Source organism: Ochlerotatus camptorhynchus, unplaced genomic scaffold, assembly GCF_037179485.1.
Source record: "Ochlerotatus camptorhynchus isolate MF236.1 unplaced genomic scaffold, CSIRO-AGI_Acam_v1.1 ptg000060l, whole genome shotgun sequence".
Taxonomy (NCBI): Eukaryota; Metazoa; Arthropoda; class Insecta; order Diptera; family Culicidae; genus Ochlerotatus; species Ochlerotatus camptorhynchus.
In genome coordinates, this window is record NW_027040550.1 from 646,265 (window position 1) to 672,170 (window position 25,906).

The 25,906-nt window shown below is 40.8% G+C and overlaps 1 protein-coding gene across 1 annotated transcript in view; it reads right to left on the minus strand.

The window, feature by feature from the left end:
* Window positions 1–25,906, minus strand: part of LOC135717518 (uncharacterized) — a 61,703-nt gene that overhangs the window by 8,405 nt on the left and 27,392 nt on the right. The window contains exon 3 of the mRNA XM_065239651.1: window positions 1,445–2,512. Coding sequence (XP_065095723.1) covers window positions 1,445–2,512 — 1,068 coding nt within the window. The remainder of the gene's footprint in view (window positions 1–1,444; window positions 2,513–25,906) is intronic.

Here is a 25,906-nt window from a genome sequence, read left to right on the forward strand (position 1 = left end):
CGAGCGCAAATACGTACACCTCCGTTCCTTTATTCCAAAATTCTTCAGTGATCCTTTTAGCCGTAAAGATATGGTCTTCTACTGCTCTGTTACTAAGAAACGATTCGTCCAGTTTTGTTAAAGTGTACGACGCAATATTATTGATTGCACGAATTTTTAGACTTCTGCGAGAAGATTTCAGTGACAGTTATGCTTGCGCACTCACTAATACTACTTAATCCTTATGTCAGACAGTGTTATGCAAACATTTTATTTGTATTTATCTCGTTCTCAAAGATTTATCTGACAGTTACAAGCAAATGTATGTTTCTTGCAACTATTTATTGAATTGTTCCCTTTTATCACCAGGATGGCAGATATCCTTCAGGAAATTACCAAGCGCCGTGCATCGGATAATACCGTTTACCATGCTTTATACGGTTATTTCTTCCTGGGACTTTCGAAAGCCAAACTGGCGTGAATTTACCGGAAACATAAATCAACAATCGCTAACTGGATTTCTAATTACCAGCAAAACGGATGTTTTTCCAGAAAGGAGTACGCTAGAGATGCAAAAAAATTCGGAGCGGATAAACGGCAATTGAGTTCTCCAAGCAGGATCTCACGAACACTACACTAATAACATAATTTTACACACACTAGCGTATACTGTCATGTGCACGGTAAGAATCAAACATCCATTTATGAGTAAAAGTGAACCCATTGTCAATAAAAGTGGCACTACTAATTAATGAGCAATTTATTATGCCAATTAAGTAGTAACTGTTAGCTACTGTTAGCAGAAACTCATTGTTGTTAAAATAATTTACTCATTAATGAGTAAAGCCACTTTTATTAAAAATGGGTTAACTTTACGCATAAAAGGGTATTTGACTGTTACCGTACAAGCGTAGGGTTTGTTTTCGTTTTGTTGTTTATTTTTACCTTAGAATGACAGTTCTTACAGCAAACAAAAAAAATTCTCAAAGCTAACAAAAAATTTCATCTCACTAACACACGTAAATCGCACCCATACCAACCCGCCTGGAGAGGACTATGGCTTGTGCAGCTGTTTAAAAGAGATCCAACACTGTACCTCGATGAAGCCAAAGAAGAATTTGAAAGAACTTTCTCCATTCTTATATCGACATCCTCTATCTGCCGCATCCTCCATAATGAAGGACTCTCATGGAAAGCTCTTGAACGTAGAGCTGTTCAGTTAGATCTCAATTGAGTGCATTCTAATAAACAAACGCATAGAAGCTTATTGTAATTTTGTTTTATTCATTAAAAAACGATTATATCATCCCATCGCATTGCAAAACACAACCAACAAGTTAAAACGATCAATGAAATTAATAATGATCCACGTTTTCTTGCTCACGAACTCGAGCTGCTAGTTGATCAGAAAAGCTTGTCTCCTCAGTTCGAACCGTTTCCTCTGCTGCAGAAATAAATGATTCACCCATAGTATCACGTATCTCCAATGCTTCGATCGATCGATTTAGTTGCTCCATTTTAGTCGCCAAAGTTTGAACGATTCCCTCCAATTCACAGAACGTTTTGCGGATGACGACAACTTCATCGTGGTAACCTGCATTCACGCTATGAGCCATGGCAAAACTCCGTTTTATCGATCGGATTGCGGGTTGTTCTCTGGTAGAAAATAGTTTAATTAAGTGTGCTGGAGGTGCCTCGTCGATCAAACTATCTCGTTGACAAGGATCAGCAGCAAAAATCGGATTGGCCCACATCATCCAAGCAATGTATTGAGCTTGCCAGCAGCTTCCATGCTTATCACGCAGTTTTTTTGCAAGATCATCAACCATTCTGTTCGATGCAGCACCAGCCCTGTCCCTAGATTCTGGTTCCAGTAGTGAATCTTTAACCGTTTTGAAGACAGCTCTGTTGCTTAAGGAAAGTGAATAAACGTGCAGAAGGAGGTGAATGTCCTTCTTCTTCCAGTGATTCAAAATGTTAGCTGTTACCTTGTCAACGGGATAGTATCTGTGGTTAGCCTTATCGTTGAACAAAGCAAATCGTGCGAAATCCATTTCCTGGGGGTTTTCCTCACCCCACACAGGTACAGCTTCGCCGCTTTCATTGCACCTGAATATCACTTCCCGCTTCAGAAATCGCTGGGACATCAACCAGCACTGGTGAAGAAATTCACTAGGCGTGTTTCCTGCAACGCCCCACTTGCCAATTTCCCGTCCAGATGAATGTCCCTTAAAATCCCGAACAGCAACAAGCAGCCAGCAACCGTACAGCCCTTCTGGAAGTTTCTCTTGTGAAAACGTACCACCAGCAACTTCTTCACCGACGAACGATGAATCACCCGATTTCTCCAGATCCAGCTCGTAGTCCACTTGCTGAGCACCTCCGATCGGATCTTCGGTTTGATCACTGAAATCGCAGTCCATATTTCCATCCAGATAATTTAAAAACTCCACGTTCAAGTACGAACAACCGGCTTCGTCACTTTCCCGGGGGTGATTATTTCCTGGTTCGGATCCCATTTCAGAATCGATTTCTGTTGAAAAAACACAAATAAAATTAATTCGAGTACGGAAACCAAATGCGATCATTTACCAACCAGAGTAGATTCCACATTAATTAATTTCCTCGATCGAAAATTCACAATTCAAAACAGCAGCAGCAAACCATCAAAACCAAAACAAAAAAAAAAATAAAATTTCTCACGATCTGTCAAATCACAAGCCAACTAGGCTATCCAAGACAAGGAGAGGAGGTCTGGCAATGTGCAGCTTGTTGTTTTTTCCTTCGCTCGCATTCGAATGGAACAGTGAGTTTGACGTCACACTTGTTGTTAAATGGTAACAGTAGGGGAATGAAAGAGACTATAAAATTAGCATTGCCCGATCTTTCTCTTTGACATAGCTAGGCTACGTTTGTGTGAGTAAGAGATAGGTGTACGCTGGGTGTGCGAAAATATTCACTGTGCAGAAATTTACTGCACAGTTGTCTAAGAAGGTGCAAAATGCGCAATAATTTTGTATACAATATTGCATAGGGTTATTTTCCTAAAATCCGTGGTATCCTTGGGTACTGCCGTCTTGGATTCGACGGTATCTGCATCGTCTCGGTTATTTCCTCAGGAGCTTTATTATTTATCCATATCTGCTTGATCAGCTTTTCAAGCCCGATGAAGAATTCCTTAGGGGCATGTTTTAAAAGCTCTACATTAATACAATCCGGCCCAGGACATGTACCGCTTCTAAAACTGTGCACTATGTCCTGAATCTCCAGCAGCGAGGGAGGGGGCACTGCTACCTCATCTTCTGGTAGTAATTTTAGCTCCACCATGGAATCCAGAAGAGATTCCAGCCATTTGTGTTGGCTTATATGATTACCTCTACCTTTACGAGCGGCTATTTTCTTGTGCTGCTTTAAAAATTCGTACGTCTTCCTAACGCTCAAATGAGGCTCTATTTGGTGAATGTTAGTAAAGAACTTCTTCCAAGAACGCCATACACTTTCCTTTTTAGCTTGCTCGAAATCCCACCTCGCCATAGACACTTCTCTACAGTAATATTCAACATCCGGGAATTTCCATCGTCGGAAGCGCATTTTCTGCAGCTTTGAATATGCCTTCTGCGTTTTAGGCGATCTTGGAATTTTCTTGTGTAAGGGAATAGCTTCAGTTGCCGCATCGGCCAAAACTATTTTTAATTCCTGCCAGCTTGGGCTGGTGGGCGCTGTTATACTCCCATCGTTTAATCGTTTTGGTTTGACCATGTTTGTAGAACTGACTTTGACCTCGCAAACGTGTTTCGTACAGAGAGATCAAACTGGGTCACTAACTGCAGCATGAAGAGGCCATTTTCGTTGCATGTCTTGTGTAATAGCTGTTTACCGATCAGCTGATTGAAATCCTCTTTTAAATCGTCTTCTCCGATATGTCCGTTGAAGTCACCAATTATAATATATTCATCTTCTAGAGGGATCTTGGAGATGATATTGGTAATCTGGGCGAATGCATCTGATTTTTTCCCATATGTGGACAACGATTACGATAAAATCGATTTTTGCTTTACGAACCCACGCGCTGCAAATGTCTTCCGAGAATGTTCTGAACTGTCTCAGAGTCACGCCCGAATGTTTGTTTACCATAATGCCGGTACCTCTGTTGCTGGTGGTTGAAACAACTGGACTACAGAACCAATTGTAGTTTCTTGTTTCTATTGATTCCCAGGCTATTCTTGTTTCCTGTACTGCACAGATGTCAATAATGTTATTCCACAGTTCTGTGTCCATTGCGTCACGTTTATCACTCATAGAGCATCCTCGTACATTGATAGAAGAAAGCGTAAGTCTATCTGATGAACGCTCTACCGACTTGCAGAGTACCACATCCGAGATTGATTGGTGGTTTCAAGGATATCTCCGGAACTAGTCAAGTTGTCACTAGATATGTGGCTGTCCATATGTATGTCCATTTACGTTGACAAGCCTGCATTATTATCCATCGTATGAGTGCTAAAACAAAAAACATAAAACATAAAACATAAGGAATGTAAATCGCAATAGTTTGATGCATAATTTCTACTATTTCAATTATACGTACCACTCATTGTCTTGAATTGGAAGAAATTCTACAGAGGTATATCCCCCGGTTGTTGTATTCCTTACCACAGATTTTGGGGAAAACACACCTTCATTACATTCAACCTTTATTATCCTACTAGTGTCGTTGTTTCCTCCTTTGAATAGTTGAAACGCATCCTTTTCAAACACAACAATGTCTCTTTTCAGAACAATCGCAATAGCATAACAAGCTTCCATATCCACATCTTGTTCCGCTACATCCCAATGAGTGAGGAGGTCCTTCAGTTGGTGTACTGTACTGTTGATGGTTGCCTTTTTAAGGTTCAAAACGTTCATTTCAAATTCCCAGCTCGTGGGCTCTGCTTCCAACAAACAGGATAATATGGCGATAAGCAAGGCACTATTTTTTGATTTTCGATGTACAGTTTTCATTCGGTCACTCTTGTTGACCTTCATGTTCCTTTCTGTAGCAGAACATGGTAACAGTTCGGGTGTTTTAGAGCAACATATAACAGCCCTTGGTGTTTCTGGTCTTATTATTTGCCGGAGTTCATCCAACACTCTCACTACTACATCATAATGATTTTAAATCGGGTAACCACTGTAGAACAAATTAATGTTAGAGCTTCCACCATTCGGTGCTTCGAAGACCAGAGGAGGACCGTCTTCGGTATGGACGGTGATATTCACATTGAAGATTTTTGCTATTGAAATAATCATTTCAGCGCCACACCATGTGCGGTCTACCAACGTGTTCGAGATGTAATTGTTCACCATAGCCCTTTGCTCTTCGGGGGGAATTTCTTGCTGGGATAGATGTTGCATTTCGCAGACTTCACTCAAGATGATGATATGAAAATCCTCCACATGCCGACGGATATGATCGACGCACATTTTTCTAAGCCTCTGTATAGCTTCCGAGTGATCCGGTGTCCCGAATTCAGTTCCTGTTCATACAGGTTGGAAAATAGTAAAGTGAAGTGAAAAGTAAAGTGAGCATAAGGTTAGGTAAATTTTTACTCTTTGAAGCGACTTTTTGCTACTATATTTGCCTTCAAGTGCATAAACAATTGATGCTGGAAGACAATTTCCATCGGGTGGCTTCATCCTTATCCAAATTGGGCACGAGCCGTTCGATTTCTTCTGAATTTTGTTGTATTTTGCCATTATCTAAGCCACTTAGCACTAACTAACACAATTGACAGACGGGAATCAGCTTACCGCGTATTCCAGCGTTCAAATTGACAGGGTCATTCCAAAATGCTAAGGTTATACTGCTTCTAGGGATCGTCGAAAAATAAAGCGATTCGAAAATAAGTAATTTTTAAACAACTCACTTGGAAAGGATTGAAGTTGTGTCGAGAAATTCGCGTGAAATTTCTCCTCCATGACCTCCCCGTAATACTAATTTCCGACTGTAACCGATTGTGTTTATTGACCGCATAAGGAAAGCTAACCCTTATTTTTCCGTTCCCTCTCCGTATCTAATGCGTATTTTCCCAAATAGAAAGAAAGTCAATGATTGAATCCAGCATTGATAGAACTTAAAGACAAATCGGCAACACTTCCCTACCTCGCACACGAAAGATGGGCCAAAGCCGCTAAAGCAATGAAACATATTTACTGTTAATCAGCCTGCCTTGACTGGTTCCATTTCAAACGGCTCCTTTCACCCTGCAGGAATCCAACGCCAACCGTTTCATAGGTGAAACATTTGCGAAATTACCTATGACACATACCACAGCCTTTCACTGTGAAACCAAAACTCACCATTTACGCTAAACATGTATTACCTAGAAACCAACATCAACAAACCAACAACAACAGCAAAGTGGGATTTGTTTAATCGCGCGACCGGCTTCGTGTTCTACTAGCATACCTACTGTCCAAGGTTGTTAATCGACGTCTTCTGATTAACGCCCGCTATGCAGATTTCCCATTGCAGTTATCAAGTTATCAAGTTATCAAGTTATCGATTAACAACCCTGATACTGTCTAACATGATCGTAAACCTTCACCGTTCGGAAGTCATTACTTGTCTGCCACTCAAAACCAAAAGTTGTAAAATATGGATCCATACAAATGTCACCAGTACTCCTGTAGATTTTCCGGAAAATCCGCAAAAACACGAGTGACACCCACCCAAACTCGAGCAGAATGCCACCCATTCTCGAGCAAATCCACCCCCACAGCTCCCGAGCAAACCGCATCCAAACTCGAGTTGATTATTATTATTATTTTGTCTGATTTTATATTCACCACAAAGCCAATGCGCTATCAAAAAACTACGCTAGGTGGCAGCTCAATATGCGAAACTTTTTATTTCGTGCGGCTGTTGTCATAGGTTTTGCGTGTTTTTGTTTATGCTTTCCTTCACTGTTTGCTGAACGTCGTTACTTCGTTTGATACGTACCTCGATTTAAACACCTTTTTTTTTACAAAAATAATATACTTATCTCCGCTGCTTATACTGAAGAATACCAGTAATTTCCTTAGTACATACTACTGCTTTCCAAAATCGGTCTCATCATATGACGAAGGTTGGCATCTATCCATTGTAAAGTGATGCAACCAGGTTTACAGCTCATCACATCCGTCCTGCTTTCGCATCTGCTTCCAGCTGACATCGAAAAACTACACGAAAGCCGGTTTGCGGCAACTGCACGAAAACCCGCAGACGGGCGGATACCTCCTTTTACCTCCTGTACGCCATTTTGCTCGAACCACAGTCACTCGTTTTCACTTTAAAAATCCGCTACGTTACAATAAAACAAGCCTAAATAATGTTATCACTCAGCTCTTCTACCACTTGGGATCAATTTAGACCGCTTTCACTGATTTTTTTTTCCAATAACTTCACAAAGAAACGCTAGTTTTAAAATTCACAGATGTGATTTCCCTACTTCTCACGGGCAGTGCTGCCGGTCCTCCCGCCGGGTTGATTATTAACTTTTTAAACAATAAAACTTTAAACGAAATATAACAGATGTGGTTTAACCACCGACAAACCGACATGTATGATCATACAAAGTATCGTCAAATTTATGATCAAAGCACAAAACTGACATCTGCCGCCGTGTTCGCGAAAATTGTGTATCCTAGCCACGATAACGCATACAAACTCCACAGGCAACTATACGAACAAACGCAAATGTTAGAATACCACAACTATAGGAACGTTCACCCTTTGGTGAAAAAAACGATATTTGTGCGTGTGAACTGCCATGCGTCTACATGCACTAGACTGATGCAAAATTTGAAATTTTCACTCCACAGTGCTCAATCTGTTCCAAATCGGGTCCTGATTAAGGGGGTAGTCCACCCTGAAAATTTCAAAAAATCTTTTTTTTTGCTTCAAAAATACTTTGGAATGTCTACTTTGACATAGACTTGACCGCAAGTCCGCAAGTGACATCGTTCCAAAGTTATAGGCCGATTAGTGGACTCGTGTCCAGACGCTCCAAGCGCGCTCAGGTGAGCGCTCGGAGTACCCGCCCGTTACCGGCGAAACGGCGTGTCTTAGTAGTTCCAACTGCTGCCGCATTTATCTCTAATCGTCAATCGATGTTTTCAAAATTGGCGGGCGCTGTATTTAAGAAACGGCTCATTCGATTTAAACGGCAATTGAATTTTCGAGTTAAGTACCTTTTTTCTAGTCTTGTACGTAGCCGATTTTCAAAAGAATCAAAAGTGGATTTTTGGTGCAAGCTTTTATCTCCAATTTTATGGTACAAAAACGAACTGTTTTTTTTTGTTCAAAACGTCGCCAAATTTTTATTTTTCAACCAAATCAAAAACGGCTACGTACAAGACTGGGTCATCTATCAAAGATTGACCACAAAAAAATTCGTTGTTCCAGCTCCAGTGGTGTGACCGCCAGACGTCCCGCCCCGCGACGACTCAGACGGGAGGTCTCCTGGGGAACCTGGTGCAGCGGATACAGGAGACATCCAATCGCGCAAAAAAAAAATCTCAATTAAAGAGGACATTTCAATTGACAAAACCATGCATTCCTTTTTAGAATTGATCGTTATTTATTCTAAAAAAAAAAAAAAATTCGTTGAAATGACCTATTTTTCATGCCGCCAGAGCAGTGTTCGGAAAAACTCAAAAACTCAAATCTTATGCAAGAGTTTATGCGTCTATGAGTTTTACCTTGCAAAATTCAACGTCGCAAAAATCATCGATGAGTTTTCAGGTTCAAAAATTCATTGCTTTATATTTTAACGTTATTCATTGTTTATTTGTTTATTTGTTTATTTGTTATGGTTGCATCAGCAGACTAGAAATAGTCCCAATGATGTGTTGTAAAAAAAAGTACAGATTATACAGACGACATACATATACTACAGTTACTACAGTTACAAACGAAAATAACTTGGAAAGCATTGTCAAGTTACTAAAAATTAAATTTTACACTTAGCTGTTGGGTATCAAGCGCCTTCGGTCAGCAAAAAAGGCAGAGAATCTTCGGCGAAGCATATTCCGTGTCAAGTGGAAATCGAACATCGACGCTACTCGGTTGAACACTAGCTGCAAGCCGTAAATAGCGCTCCCTATGCTATAATTAGTTCGAAGAAGTGGAAGTCTCAGCATAAGACTGTTGCGTAGTGATCGAGGTTGAACATTAATGTTCACTTGTTGCAGAATTGCTTCGCAGTCAATTCTTCCTTGCAGAGTATCGGCGACGGTTAAAGCTCTGAAAACATCTCTTCGGATACGTAAGGGCTCGATATTGATCAATTGGCAGCGATTCTCGTAGCTTGGAAGACGAAGTAGGTATCTCCAAGGCAGCTTACGGAGCGCGAAGCGAAGAAAACGTCGTTGAACAGATTCAATTCGCTCGGCCAAATTATTGTAGTTCGGGCTCCAGACAGCAGAGCAGTATTCCAACGTAGTGTGACTATGGCATTACCAGACACTCCCGGGTAACTAGCTCAGTAGCATGAGACCCCTCCCAAGTAACCAAAAGTTCTGATAAAAGGCCATTTGTGGCTTAAGCAGCTTAGTTGGTGATGGTCTTTAGAATTCTAAGCAGCCTCATTTTTAAGTCGTTATAAGAACTTGAAAGTTCCGGTATAATAATTGAAGAGCATTCTAAGCAGCTTCAGGCGGAACTTGAACGGAACTTTTAGAAACTAAAATAAAAAAAGGTTTTTGTCCTCTACACCAATTCTATGTTTAAGTTCGCACTTTTATGAAAGTTATTTCTAAAGACAGGTATTAATGTGTATTGATTTATCAGAATTCAAGCTGTTTGAAGAATTAAACCCAGTCCTTCTGCGCGAGAGCCCCAGCACGAACCGCTGCGTCATCTGAAATATATTAAAGTGAGCTGTTGTCCCGCCTACTGTTGGAGTTTTCAGTGCCAGCTGACTGACTTGCATACGAAACACAACACCTTGATGAATTTTAAATTGGTATTTGCCCGCATGGTATTCCAACACATTTGTGGCGCAGTGGTTAGCGTTAGTAGATCGCATGCCAAATACACGGGTTCGAATCCAGGAAATTACTTTTTAAATTTTTTTTCATGTTTGGATAAAATGTTGATGCACTGCATAAATATAAGAATTATGATTTATTCGGGCCACTGATCATTTAATATTTTCGTACATTAAATTTTGTTACTAATAAAGACTTGTGAGGATTGCTTCATGTGGCTTGAAAGTTCTATCGGAACTTTATTTGAACTTTATGAAACTTGATAGTTCTGTCGGAACTTTATTTGAACTTTTTGAAACTTGAAAGTTCTGTCGGAACTTTATTTGAACTTTATGGAACTTGAAAGTTCTGTCGGAACTTTATTTGAACTTTATGGAACTTGAAAGTTCTGTCGGAACTTTATTTGAACTTTATGGAACTTGAAGGTTCGGTTGGAACTTTATTTGAACTTTATGGAACTTGAAAGTTCTGTCGGAACTTTATTTGAACTTTATGAAACTTGAAAGTTCTATCGGAACTTTATTTGAACTTTATGGAACTTGAAAGTTCTGTCGGAACTTTATTTGAACTTTATGGAACTTGAAAGTTCTGTCAGAACTTTATTTGAACTTTATGGAACTTGAAAGTTCTGTTGGAACTTTATTTGAACTTTATGGAACTTGAAGGTTCGGTCGGAACTTTATTTGAACTTCATGGAACTTGAAAGTTCTGTCGGAACTTTATTTGAACTTTATGGAACTTGAAAGTGATTTTAATCGTTGAATGCGGAACTTTTGGTTACTTGGGCTGAACTGTGTCGCAGGGCCGGCATGTTACTGGGTATTCGGAGGGGCAACGCGGACAAAGTATGAAACACAGGAATATTCACATTTTCTAACACTTTTATTTGCCCTTTTCTGTGGCGTGTAGGTGTGGGTTTTCACATATATGTGGCGTGTATGCGAGGGTTTAAAATGTTACGGTACTCACTGTTGCAGCAGATTCTTCTTCGGCGTCGCGACGCTGGCGTTGGCCCACACGGCTGCTCCTGCACTACCGTGTGGCCGGAAACTTGCGGCGCGGGCTGCAGACAGTGTTGTTGCCGCTTTGGGAGAATGGCGGATCTGGTGGCGTTCATCAGCCACATACGGCTCAGCAGGCGTTGCTGGCTCGTTTGGCTGGCAGGCGTCTTCCGTCGTTGACGGCATCGGCTGACCGTGGCATGGCCACCTTGGTCGAGCCGAGACGGGACCCTCCTTGGCAATTAAGGCCACCGGCCTGAGGGAATCGTCCCTGACGGACGATCGAGAATCATTTACTATTAGGCTCGGAAGCCATCTTGACTTCCGAGCCGAGCCGTGTAAGACCGTTTTATGTCGAGTACGAGGTGTACAAAATGTTCAAAAGCACAAGAGCACAAGAGGTCCTGAGAATTATCAAATTCTGTCAGGGAAACTTCCGTCAGGATATTAAAAATCGATTACCTGAACGGAGGTAGGCTTTCCAGCCCAAACCCCACAATGGGGGGGGGGGGGGGGTTGTATTATATATGCACTACACTTCACGATACCGGTCTACACGGACGCCTGATTACTTCTGACAATTAGAAGGTTATTTCTTTTAGAACATGGTCACTCGCATGCCTTTTGCCGAAAATTCTCCATTTTTAGCTTAAGACTACGATTGTCCTCCCTTTAGTATCGTTCGAGTGTTTTTGCAGCGGTACTAACCCTCTCGCTGCTGTGTGTTGCCTTCTGTCGTTCATATTAAAATACGTGAATGTTCCAAACAACAACAACTCATACAAACGAAAATCCACGGATTGTAACCAACTGGTTACAGTAGATCGTACGAGAGAGCAATAGAGCGATTTCAAGCAGTAAATGTCCGTGAAGTTCTTAGTAATCTTGAAGACAAAGCCAAGTCCGTGCAAGCCGTTCTGGACGCTTTGTCGACGACATACGATATATGGTGTGAGTATGTCAGCTTTGAGTCTAGAAAAACGCCTAAGTCTTTCACGAGGTGCACCCGTTCGATAGTCGTGCCTAGTAGTTTGTAGTTGAAAATAATCGGTTGTTTCTTGCGTGAGAAAGTAATAACTGTACACTTAGCTGGGTTGACCACCAGTCGGTTTAGACTACACCAGTCAGCAAAGATGTCAATCTGATTTTGGAGAGAACGGCAGTCGGCGAGTGAGCGGATGCGCAGAAAAACTTTCAGATCGTCTGCAAACGATAATCGTGGCTCTGTGATAACATGGTGAACGTCGTCGAAGTAGAGGAGAAATACCAATGGTCTCAGATGACTGCCCTGAGGTATACCGGACTTTACGCAGAAGCTAGCTGAGCGACAAGTACCCAAAGTTACTGTCAATTGGCGCTCCGTGAGGTATGAACGAAACCATCTCAAAAGATTTCCACCGATCCCTAGCCTATCAAGCTTAGCGATCGCAATTTCGTGGTTCAGCTTATCGAAGGCTGCCGTAAGATCTGTGTAGATAACGTCCGTTTGGGTCCGAGCAATCAAACTGTCGGTGATGTAAGACGTTAGGCACAGCAGGTTCGTAGTTGTGGAACGCCCAGTTATGAATCCGTGTTGATCTGTACTTAGATATTGCCTGCAATTTAGCAGTTTAGATGCTGCTCTAGAAATCGTATCTGTAGTGGCTTCGACCATGCTGAGCGTTTGGTTGATCAAAGGAACATTACTGGCCGCGGAAGTAATGATATTAGCGGAGAGTTGCTCGGCTTCAAACACACTAGCAAATTTGGCTGAGAACAGGTTGCAAATGTCTTGTTGATTTCCAGCAGTTTCACCATTAAAAATCATGGAAGAGGGTAAGCCGACTTCCCTGCGTTGCTCATTTACGAAGTTCCAGAAGGATTTCGGGTGTGATTTTAGCCGCCGTTGAATCCTCCTTTGATAGCGTTGAAAACAGAGACGACTTAACCGCTTATACTCGTGGTTGAGTCTGACATAGTAACATTTCAGTGGCAGTGTGCGGAGTTTAGTAAATCTTCTGAGAGCAGCCTTCTTAGTTCTTTTCAACGAGCGAAGATCTTTCGTCATCCACGGGACGCGAGAGTCGATATGGATGATCTTTTTGGAAACGTGTCTGTCAATGACATATGCCAAGACGTGAGAAAAGGTTTGTGCAGCAATGTTGACGTCTACAGGATCCAGAATATGCTCCCAATCTAGATTAGACAGCACATGGACGATACTGCAATGGTCAGCTCTACGGAAGTCATATGACACAGCGTTTGGAGTGCTGGTGTAATCATGGACAATATTATTTTCGATCACGATAACTAAAGCAGGGTGATGATGCACTACCTTGACTAAAGGTTCGGGTGCCGTGGAGAGGAAAGGAGCTGTATCACGAGCACTCACAAAGCAGAGATCCAGGGTGCGGTTGTTTTCATTCAACAGGCCATTGATTTGTGACAGAATTGCGGTACTATAACTGTCCAGGAGCTGGATGGTTCCTACGTGGAAAGATGAACGCTCGTGATCAGGACAAAAGAAACCACTATGGGTTGGAGTCCATGCAATGTCCGGTAGGTTAAAATCGCCAAGAACAATAACTTCGTCGGAAGGGCCTGCTTTGTCTGAAGCGGCCAAGACGGATCGACAATGTGCGTCAATAAGCTCCAAGTCACGGGTTCGATCTGGAGGAATGTGCACTGCACAGAGAAGCAATTGACGATCACCAAGTTGAATAGCCACCCACATTTGTTCAACCCTGTTCCAGGAATCGTCCTCGATAACTTCTGCTTTCAGCTTGGAATTTACTGCGATAAGGACGCCTCCCCCAGTAGTTTTCCTACTATTATTCGTGTTTCGATCGCAGCGAAATATTTCGTAGCCAGCACCAAAGACATAGTTTGAAATGGTTCGATAATTGAGCCATGTTTCGGTCAAAACTAAAATGTCGTAGCCGTGATCCATGACGGCCAGATGATAATCTTCCACGAGGCCGTTCATACCACCAACGTTCTGATAGTAAATCGTTATGTCCGACCTCCGCTGTTCGGGAACAACGGAAGGTTCAGCGTGTAGTTGCATTTGGGAGCTGGTAAATGTCACTTGACGGAGGAAGGATGTTCGTGTAGGGCCGTTGCCAATAACAGGAATGTGGAAGATCCCTTCTCCCATCTCAAACGCAGGGCCGGGACGACTGCTGGTAGCTGGCAGGAGGGCTCGACTGCGATGAGTGGAATAGGGGCTTCCTCAGGGCGGACGGCAAGAATGCGTCCCGGAGTGCAGTTGACTGTGGTGGCTCCATGTTTTTTTTTTTTTTTTTTTTTTTTTTTTTTTTTTTTTTTTTTTTTTAATTCTTTATTTGTTCCACATTCAAAATAAATTACATTTCATTTTTAACCTAGGTGCTCCAGTTACTACAGTAACTTACCAGCCTTAATTGTTATGATATATATCTAAGTGTTTTTACATTGTTCCTGTCTTGGCAATTCAGTATTTTAAACAGGTTTTTTAAACCTGCATGTCAGTATAACAATTGATATCTTAAAACTAAAAACTAAAACTAAATCTTATCTAAGTATAAATGGAATTAATCGTTGCAATTGAGGATTGTAACGATTTTTGCCGGAAATTATTAATTATTTTGTTGGACATTTGTGCTAAAGTCTCAACATTCGAAATTCTATGTACTTCGGTAGTACTGTACCAGGGAGGCAACTTCAAAATCATCTTCAGAATTTTGTTCTGAATCCTTTGAAGTGCTTTTTTCCTGGTAGTGCAACAACTAGACCATATTGGCACAGCGTAAAGCATGGCCGGTCTAAAAACTTGTTTAAATATTAGAAGTTTATTCGTCAGGCAAAGTTTGGATTTCCTGTTAGTGGTGGCTCCATGTTGTTATTACTATTGTTGGTGCATCAGGGGTTGGAAAACTAACACAACATGCATAGGCATGACATCAATTGACGTTTGAGTGGTTTTTATGAGTTTAAAGCTGGAATGATTTTTCGGCGTTGTGAGTGTGAGTGCGTGAATATGCATGAGAAACTCAAGCGTCAATTTTGTTTGCCGCATTCGCACGCGAGTTTATGCTCGCAGGGAGGCTCAAAGAATGAGATTTGAGAATGATTTTCCGAACACTGCGCCAGAGTGGACTACCCCCTTAACTTCCCAAAATTTAAGCTCATTTGGTTAGAAACGGACTTGGCACAAACCATTTTGTTACCGGTTCAATGCTCGGCACAATATGCATGTCCAAGGACAAGTTACACTTAAAAGATAAGGGACACAGTTTTGTTTATCACAGTAAATTTCCATTAGGAGTAATCAAATATTTAAAAACACTTAATTTATTTATTGTTCTTGCTCGGCTCGATACATTTCTTTCAAATGTACAGTAGTTTTAAGTTACTATTTCATGTGTTCTGTTTCCTTCACCGGGTTTGTTTTCTATGTGTATTTGTTAAATGTGTCTGTTAAATTATATTATACAATTTGAAACACATATAAGGCAGACTTGAAAACATATATATACATTGCTGGACTCCCGTGGTCATTACCTGAAGAACCGGCTACACAACACATAATGAAATACCTAACCCTAAATAAAAAAAAAACCATATAACTAGTCACCCAGCACTCTTTTTTTGAATCATGTAAGTCTATGCATGTAGACAAAATAAGAACCAAAAACAAAAGATAAAAAAAAAACAATCTCGTAAACACACATAATAAAAGTGGTGTACGGTTTACTAGATTGCTATTACTGTAAATGATAAAAAAGACGGCAAAGACCGCACTAAACCATTTACCCTACAAAAAAGTACTAAAAACTATTGAATTGAAGTTCCGGAGATATGTCAAAGGAGATGGAGAAGGAGAGAGAGGAAAGGACGAGGAGTGGAGCATCTAGGAGGTTGAGAGGAGATGAATTGTAGAGATCGGGACAGTTGAGCTTGGTCCGTCGAAACGAGCAGAAGTGCGCAAAAAAACACTATATCAGCTATCGGGTGTTCAAGTGACAGTGGTTGGTTGAAGGTCACGAGTCAACCTTGGTGAAGTAACCACGAAGTCAGTGAAGTGTGATACCGGGGTACTATTACGGCCCCTAGCCTGGAGGAGCGTGGAAGACTACGATCGTGTGACTGTACTGATCGGGGCGTCAACCTCGGCGTGTCCAGATCATTCGCTGCAAGTCCGGCGTGTTCGAACCCCTCTTCGGTGATTAGTGTGGGGAATATCCATGGAATTCCCCCCTGGAACGTCACCCGGAGGGTTACTGTTGGACACCCTACGGTGCCGGTGGTCAACGAGCCCCAACCGCTACTTCGTTGGACCACACGCGACGTGGAAGCTAGAACGGACGTTTTGGAGGTTAGGGCCCATTAAGGTCCGGCGGGTCCGCCCCCGCTTATTGGGCTCCTGACCTATGAGTTCACTTCCCGTCGGCGGGCACACGACGAACCCTCTCAAGATCACCCCGGACAGAAGAAGCATCGGGCGTAGTCACAGGCGGTAACCAGAAACTGCCCGGAGACCACGTTTTGGCATTCAACAAAGGTATGAGTTTTCCTTTCCTCTTCTTCCTCGCATGCAACGGACCAAAGGGCACCATCGGATGCAGCAACGGCCGCAACGAGCTCACACTCCAACCTATGTATCTTGTTGGAATAAAATTTAAGAATGTTTAAGTGAAATTTCTATTTGTAACTTTATTTCTATTTTCCGAGCCTAAGGATGACTTGTCTTTGTTCTGCTTTATTGTGTCTTTGTCCGCTTTGTTTCTGAGTCCTCCTCGAGCAAGCCAGCCGACCCTGAGTGGATAAACCACGGGCTAGACGAAAATTACAATTTGAAATTTATATGGAGATTAGTATGGGAAAACCAAACTTTACCATTGCCTTCTAGACTTTTTTTTACAAATTGCACTGTCAAAAAGTTCTACATACATTCTTATGAGAAATTTTCTCAGCTACAAATTTGCAAGAAATCGTTTTCCAGCCAAACTTCAAATTAAATATTTGTTTGTATTTATTTGTATAATTGTTCAAGAGATTGATGATTTTATGGCATGATCAAGCAACTGTTTTGACGTAGGATTACGTCTTTCGGCAACATATTGGGGGTGCAATTTCAAAAAACCAAAATCGACCGCATTACGAAAAGAGGTCAGGTTTTGACCACATATAACTCTGTCAATAGCAGATGGATTTTAATTCTAAACCAGCCAAACGATTTGAAATTTATCTACTAATCTTCTGAAATGAACACTTTTATGTTTCAATAGGTCACTATTGAAAAATACACAAATGTCCAACTGTTGCAATGGTGATCAATATTATCAACGATTGCCTTCAAAAAGCGATTTCCCTAACAGAGATTTAAAAATCGAATTCCATGCGATCTTACTGAACGGTGCTCATTCAATCACCGCGTGTGGTGGTGTCCAGTCGTCGGTGTCAGCAGCAGCAGAAGCAGTGCTTTCGGCACGTGGCGTTGAACGTTGTTCTCCAGTACACAACGAATGGCAGCCTGTAAGCAGCGAGCTGCAGAGCCCACATGAGCATCCATAGAACGAGGAAGAAGCCGCACCGCTATGGATCGGAATCAGTTTATTCGTGAGTCGCTGCGGGTCATCTATGCCAAGCGCGTCTTCCTTGCTACAAACAACATACACCAGCCTCATCCGCCTCAACACCCTACTAGCTCAGCATTACTCAACCATTTGGACAAAACGGTCCTTTTTAGGATCACCATAAATTATTGTTGTTTAAGAGTTAATTTTCACTGAACGTTCGCTCGCCTTTCTGGCAGCCACATCACCCCCAAAGCTCTTTGATAATGTATCCGTTTGTCGTCAAATGCGTAACAGTATTGAAGTGGTACATACAAATTCTCGCAATGATCGAATACCACATGACCATGTAAATTAACCAGAGACGCTTCGTAAAGTAAACAAAATCTCGAATTTATATGATTGATCGCGATTAGAAAAATTTGAGCAAGAAATTGCTCCAATCAATATTCGTTATTTTTTATTATCTATTGAATATATTAAAAATTCCGTGTGTTTTGTGCACGTAAATGCGTAATTTTTTCATCAGATAACGAGGCATTTCCGTGATGGGAAAAGAGGTTTCCCTAACACAGTCGCCGAATATTGATACCAAGCACTGAGCATGCCAGATGGCACCGATCTTTATGCCTTTTGGTGCAATTTTTAAGCCCCTCTTATTAAGAGCATTATTAAAAGTTGGAAGGGTTGTATACTAGATACGACCGCAGGGTTGGCGTTGGATAACGTCTGTTATGTGTTGTACTCAATTGTGTATATTATATTTTAGGAATATTCCTTAATAACTCTTTTGCGAAAGTTTGGTGGCCCTGAAAAGGGCCGTTTTGTTGGGCTGATGTTGTTGACAATGATGGAACGGGCGACCTTGTTGGACGCTATATAGTAGAACAGAAAATATCAGAGGTGTCAGATACTCGCATCTGATGTCTCGGTTGGAGAAAGTATAAGAATATAAAAAAAATCAATCGATTTTCACCATCTTTAGCCAATGGTTTACTTTTAACCATTTTTCAATAGTTTACAGAATGAAATCAATAGTTTTGAAACATTCAGCAAATTGCTAGAAATATTTCCAATCGATTGATGCCATTATCTCGTAAATCTATCGAGAGACGGTTGAGTTATTATCGTTCAAAATCTTTTAATTTTTCGTAACGCATCCAAAATGACTGTTTTCAATTTTGTACCCCCGTATGTTGCCGAAAGACGTTATCCAACGTAAAAAAAAACTACAAGGGACCGCCCAATGGGGTTCTACGCAATGGTGACGTAGGACTACGCGTATAATATAGAGATGAACTAGCCTAAGGCTAAAAATCTCTTAAATAAAGAATTAAAAAAAAAAAAAAATACGCGTATAATAAATATTATTTGTTAACTGCAGCAGAAGCTTGTGTTTTGTGTAGGAATAGGAATTTGAGCGAGGTTCTCTCTGTTCATACTCATGAGTATGACACTCGCTTGACATAGATAGCCCACAGCGACTGACGAAGAGCTACTGATTCCAATCAATAGCGGTACACCTTCTTCTTCCTTCTATGGATGCTCATGTGAGCTGCAGCTCGCTGCCTGCTGGGAGCCTTTCGTTGTGTACTGGAGAACACCACCACTAACCACGCGGTGGTTGAATAAACACCGTTTGGTGAGACCGGATGGAATTCAACTTTGAAATCAGTGTTAGGGAAATTGCTTTTCGCAGGCAATCGGTGATAATTTAAATTATCATAGCAACAGTTACACATTCGTGCAATTTTCAATAGTGACATTTTTGAAAAATGATGAAGTCCTAAATTTAACAGATGCGTAGGAATATTTATGATCGATTGGTGATACAATTATTGAAATTGGTCCAGAGGTAGCAGAGTTATTAACATTCAAAATCTTTCATAATATTGTTACATGTTCCATTTTCGGTTTTCACAAAGTGTGTACCCCATATAGAAATCACAGACGAAGTCCTACGTCAAAATCACTTCTACTTGTCCAAATCACAATGACCATAAAGCCTTTTGTTTTACGATCAGTTTTACAGCATATGTTCAAGAAAGATAGAAACGTGAAAAAATGACAAAATAGGGTATATTGACAGATGAATACGTGCGAGACAACAACGTCAATTTCATGACATAAATAGTACTGAATCCATGCCCGTTGTCATCGTCTTAAATGTTCTTTATTTTCCACAAAATCGCTACGGGTTCTGTAATCTGATTATCACAACTCCTTGCCGGTTTCCATCGTAAATATGGAGGTACATTTCACGAACACATGCTGTTGGTTGCCGGAACAACTCACTGTCGGTATTTCCAGCTCATGTTATCATCGACATCACCGTCATCGTTGTTGTCTGTGTACTTTTATGTGAAAAGAAAATCCCAAGCTAGGATTCGTGTGCATTCACGTGCGTTCTGTTTAAAAACCTTCCCGGAACGCCTTGCGAAGCATCCACACGTTCGTTCGTATGTATTAAACCTTCAACAGTAGGCTTTAAAAGTTGTAATTCAATCATGTATATCAACAATAAATAATGCTGCGTAATTAGCGGCGGGTGGTTTTAATTACCATGCGAATTCTGTTGATTATTATTGCTACACAGCATATCAATCACAAACCAATTAAGCCATCTGTTTAATGTAAAAAACAAAAGTTTGAGTTGAGCTTTGATCAACCAGCCCCAGCCGACACAAAAATGCGAGAACACAAAGTTTAATTAGATTCTTTTCAGCAACAAACACTTCACCGCAGAATTTTAATAATTTTCAATTAGCCCAGTATCCTTCCATGCGATGCGTTGTGATGATGAGAAGGAAGGGAAGAGTTGGCGTGGTCTGCATCAACCAAGACAGTCACTCACTCATTCACTCGGTTTCTGCAGCCGTTCCTTAGATTTTAGAAGAAACTTTGTCTTATCGCGTCGAAAAAGCCATTACTTTTCTCTATCGTCTAGTAGTCCTCGGCAGCAGCAAAGGAGGCAATGAGGCACGGCTGTCTACGATCGTAAATTAGATACGGTACCCAAGTAACCTGCTGCTGCAAGTCAACATTCCGAATCAGAGTCTACTTTGTTGTCAGGCGAACATGACGCGGTGAGACGCGGGCAAAACGGAAAACTTTTTTCATTTGCCCCCCACTGCGATCGGGAAGGGTTGCCGAATGGAAATTTACCTTCACATGACGATCAAATTCGATGGGTCCATCATTTCCATAAGATTTCAATGCATGTATCTACTCGTATGTATTTCAAACCTTTCCAATGTAATTTCAAATTCATATTATTATTCGGGTTACAGCACCCAATTCATCCTAAAATATCCTAACCCCGAGCGCGTTACCGATATGAAACTGTCATGGCAGCCTCAGAGCAGATGTGCATCGGTGGAATGTTGGAGTTGGATACAGAGACAAAAAAAATGCCGTGTCCGCTTTAAGAGCCACTCTCTGTATAAAATTACGATAACCGATATCACAACTTTTGGATGTGCATGGTGCTTCTGTTTCAACTCGTACAAGTGGAAAATAGTTGAACCCGTGGTGGGGTCCGGTTACCGGCGCAGCATTCGGTTACCCAAGCAACATATTCATCGAATGCAGTCGGTGCGGTGTGGACTTCATTAGTAGAGGAGGGTGGAGTTCAGTGAACAGGTCACTGAAAGCATGAATGTGGAATTGATACGCCCGGTTGGTATGCAATGTTGATTTAAGGCGAAAGTGAATCCGTTCGGAATGACGCCCTTCTTCGATTTTTAAAATAATGACGGACGGATTTTTAAATCTAGCGGAAAAATTCTTTATTGCAAATTTACCATCCTTAGGAAGTTTAAAAAGTTTGATTTATTTTTTTAAATTTTCCAGCAACCAATTTCAAGTGTTCAATTTTGATGTCAAAATTATAGAGGCCGTCACCTTTGCTTATCGGTATCACAAATATTTAGTAAAAAGTGCATGTAAGAAACATTTCACCCGAAGACAATATAATTGTAAAATGTATAATATCTATTGTATACTTATGCCAGGATGATTCTTGGCATCATAAAAAAATAATTATCTTTATTCCCTTGAAGGTAATTACATTTAACTTTTAACACTAAATCTGAACAACAACTCTTCTCACCTAGAACCTAACATAAACTACGCTCGCTCCTGCCTCTTCAACTGGTTTTGTTTTTTGTTCCTGCTGTCTCAGCAAAACTCCTCTGGGTGGTAACCGCTCGTCAACTGCTATGTTGACAATTGCTGGTCATCGAATTCTTCGGTGTCCAAAGTGCATTGTCGAGTAAGCGTTGGCCTGTCTCCATCCATGTGGTGTGATATGCTGATTCCTGTCACCAGGTGCCTCGTGCCTGGAGTCGAATACGGGGATGTTGTTGAGTCAGCGTCTAGGCCACGGTCGGTTGGTTGGTGGACGTGGGTAGAGCATCGGTATGTCCATAACTTCTCCCGCCTTAGTTTGAACCGTCTCGGTTCAATTCTGCTTGCGAAGTTTCTGCCATGTTCACTATCGGGGCCTGTATCGTCAATAACAGCTTAAGTCGGTGAACTTCCTTCAAAATGAAAGCGGAGAAAACTGCAACGATACATGCTACCATAATTATGACTCCAAAGCTTAAAGATGTATTCCTTTGGTTTGAGTGTAATAGGTATTCCAACTTATGACGGTTGTGAATGTGCAGCTGTTCCAGATTACTGATGGAGTTTGTGTCTTCTTCTATTTCTTCTACCTTTGCTGAATGGAGTGGGAGGATAGTTAGCTTGATGTCTCCTTTAAACGTTCTGCTGTTGAATTTGTTTCCATTCAAGGTAATTGAACAGTCCTTGAATGAAATGAGGAATGTTCCTGTCAAGTTTCTTGGACCATACCCGCAGTTGTTTTGTAGTAGACTGGGTTCGATGGAGTTTTTGACTAACACTCCGAGGTCCCTGATTGGCTTTACCTCCGTTTTATTTGAAGACTTCGTAAAGGTGCAGTTGCCAATGTTTCCACGTAATATCTGATGTAGGCAATTGTCGTTGGAAACGTTGAAAAGATTTTCACAGTCCGCATCGTGCTCTCTTGCCGTGCGGATCTATTTGCTTTTGCTTAAGGAAGTGTTACTACTACCTAAAGCTACAACAAATTTAAACAGCACTTTTCAGTGCTCAACCTGTAAAAAATTTTCTACCTTGTTCAACTCTTATTCCTCTTCGATCCTTGTTTGGACCCTACCCGAGGTAATCCTTCTTGGATATCGATTTGGAAAATTTCTCTTCGATCCTTCCTTCAGATTCTTATTGTAATCTGCTTGGAAGTCGATTTGGATAAAAATTTACTGCCGCCATGGCGCCTAAACGCAAAAGAAAGGGGAAAACTCTTGATCCCCCTTCTGATGAAATAAATTCGAGTAATCGATTTGATTTGCTCACGGATGATGAGAATGATCCATCATCCAAGAAAAATTCTAGTAAACTTTCCCGGCTTAATGCCAAGAAGGAAAAGATCCCCCTTATTGTGATAACCACTTCCGATTTCCATGCTCTTCGCATGGAACTTTTTAATTTCGTGAAAGTTATGTTTTCACTACAAATTGGACGTCGGGGTGAATGTCGTGTATTGGCTGAAACCTTGGACGGATTTAAATGTCTTCTCAAGTATCTTACTGAGAAAAAGCACAAATTTTTTACTTACGACACCAAAACTGAACGTGTATTCAAGGTTGTCATGAAAGGACTGCCCAGTGGTGAATCCCTGGATCAGATCAAAGATGAACTGGCAAAATTACTTGGAGTTGTGCCACTCCAAGTAATCAAAATGAAAATGAAATCCCGTCCTGGCGATTCGCACAACGGGATTTCTAATGATTTTTATTTAGTTCACTTCAAGTCTAGTGAACTAAACAACCTTGGGGCCTTAGAAAAAGCTAGCCTTATGCTCCATGTGAGTGAAGTGGGAACACTTCAGGAAGACTGGAGGAAATTTCCAAAACCTCACTCAGTGCCGTAAGTGCCAGGGATGGGGTCACGGAACTAAAAATTGCTACATGCCTGCTAAATGCATGAATTGTGGTGATTCCTCTCACGCAAAGGACGAGTGTCCTGTGAAGGAAGATCCTAAGAAATTTAAATGTTCAAATTGTGGTGAAAACCACAAATCCCATTTTTGGGAATGTAAGACTCCCAAAGCGATCCTACAATCTCGTTCTAACCGTCAGGTAGGAAACGCTCCACGTTTCCGAACAGGTACAAATTCCTCTACTGTTAACAACGGTCAGCGAGGAACAAATTCTACATTCGTACCCGTAGGTACAAATATCACCCCTGTTTCAAATGGTTCATCTGTACCTACTCCCCTCGCTGCTAACAATGTTCAGTGTGTTAATGGAGCTACCTATGCTGCTATTGCAGCGGGTAGAAATCAAAATACTAACCAACGTTCTAACGGAAATTTTGACAATTTTTGACTTAGGAAGCATTACTGCTCCTAAAATGGAATTTTTACAGAATTCATTAATTGACATGATTTCTGATATGCTTAAATCTAACTCCATGTTTGATGCTATTCAAACTGGAGTAAAATTTGCAAATAATATTGTCATGACTTTGAAATTCAGTAATGGATTTTAAAGCATTAAATATTGTAAATTGGAATGCTCGATCTCTTAAAGATAATGAAGACGAGCTATTTAACTTTTTGAGAGTTCATAACGTGCATATTGCCGTTATAACTGAAACGTTCCTTAAACCTCCCCATAAGGTTAAGAAGGACGCAAATTACTTGATTTATAGAAATGATCGTCTTGATGGACCCTGTGGTGGCGTTGCCATCATTATTCATAGACGAATCAAACATAAAATTCTTTCTTCATTTGAAACCAAAGTTTTTGAAACTTTGGGAGTTTCTGTTGAAACAAAATTTGGACAACTTACGGTTTTAGCTGCCTATTTGCCATTCCAATGCGTAGGCCAGCAAAATAATTTTCTCAAGGGTGACCTCCAGAAACTTACCCGTCATAGGTCTAAATTCTTCATTATTGGTGATTTTAATTCAAAACACCGCTCATGGAATAATGCTCAAAGCAATTCCAATGGTAATATTCTGTTTGATGATTGTTCTGCAGGTTATTACACTATTCAATATCCAAACAGCCCAACATGCTTTTCTTCTGCAAGAAATGCCTCAACTATTGATTTGGTCTTAACTGATTCATGTCAACTTTGTAGCCAATTGGTTACCCATGCTGACTTCGGTTCTGATCACCTTCCAGTAACTTTTGAAATATCCCAAGAAATAATTTCTAATCCCAACAGCTCTACTTTCAATTACCATAGGGCTGATTGGGAGCAATATCGAACATTTATGGAATATAACTTCGATCCAAACATTCCTTTGCAAACCAAAGATGAAATTAATTATGCTCTTGAATCTCTGACTACTTCTATAGTTGAAGCAAGAGCTGCCTCAGTACCAAAATGCGAGGTTAAATTCGATTCAATTATAATAGACGATGATCTTCAGCTCTTGATCCGTCTTAAAAATGTCCTGATCCTGCCATCAAAGTTATCTGGCGGGATTTGCAAAAACAAATTAAAAAACGATTCTCTGCCCTGAGGAACAAAACTTTTGAAAATAATGTTTCTAAATTAGACCCGAGTTCCAAACCCTCTTTGGAAACTCACAAAATTTTTGAAAAAAACCTCAAAAGCCAATTCCAACGCTTAAAGAAGGTGGTAAAATTTTGATCACAAATTTGGAAAAAGCTCAGAAACTTGCTAAGCAATTCGAGAGTTCCCATAATTTCAGTTTGGGTCTTACTAGTCCTATTGAGAATCAGGTTGCTCGGGATTTTCTGAATATTTTCTCTCGGGACCTTGCCTATAACTAAAAAGTTTCATAATGTGAAAGCTCCAAGTGATGATGGAATTTTCTATATCATCATCAAAAAACTCCCAGAGAGTACCTTGTCTTGCTTGGTAAAATTATTTAACAGATGTTTCCATTTGGCATACTTTCCTGATAAATGGAAAAATGCAAAAGTTGTTCCAATTTTGAAGCCGGATAAAAATCCAGCTGAAGCTTCTAGCTACCGTCCAAAATGTTTGCTTTCTTCCTTTTCCTTTCGAAAACCGTGTCGTTTGGTGAAAAATTTTCAGGTTCCTCTCTATTTTGATTGAGCTTTTCTAGGTCTCTTAATTTTTTCTCTTTCTGTCTTTTAGAGAAGATCCTGTAAAGTTTCTCTTTCTGTCTGATTCTTTCGTCCAGATCCTCAGGGACTTGGTCTTCATTTGGAAATCCGAAGAATAATTCTTTAGGGGTCAACTTTGTTTGTGAGTGAATTGAGTCGTTGTAAATAGCCACAGCCAAATTTATTCTTGTGGCTTCTGATAAATCTCTTGTTGATTCTT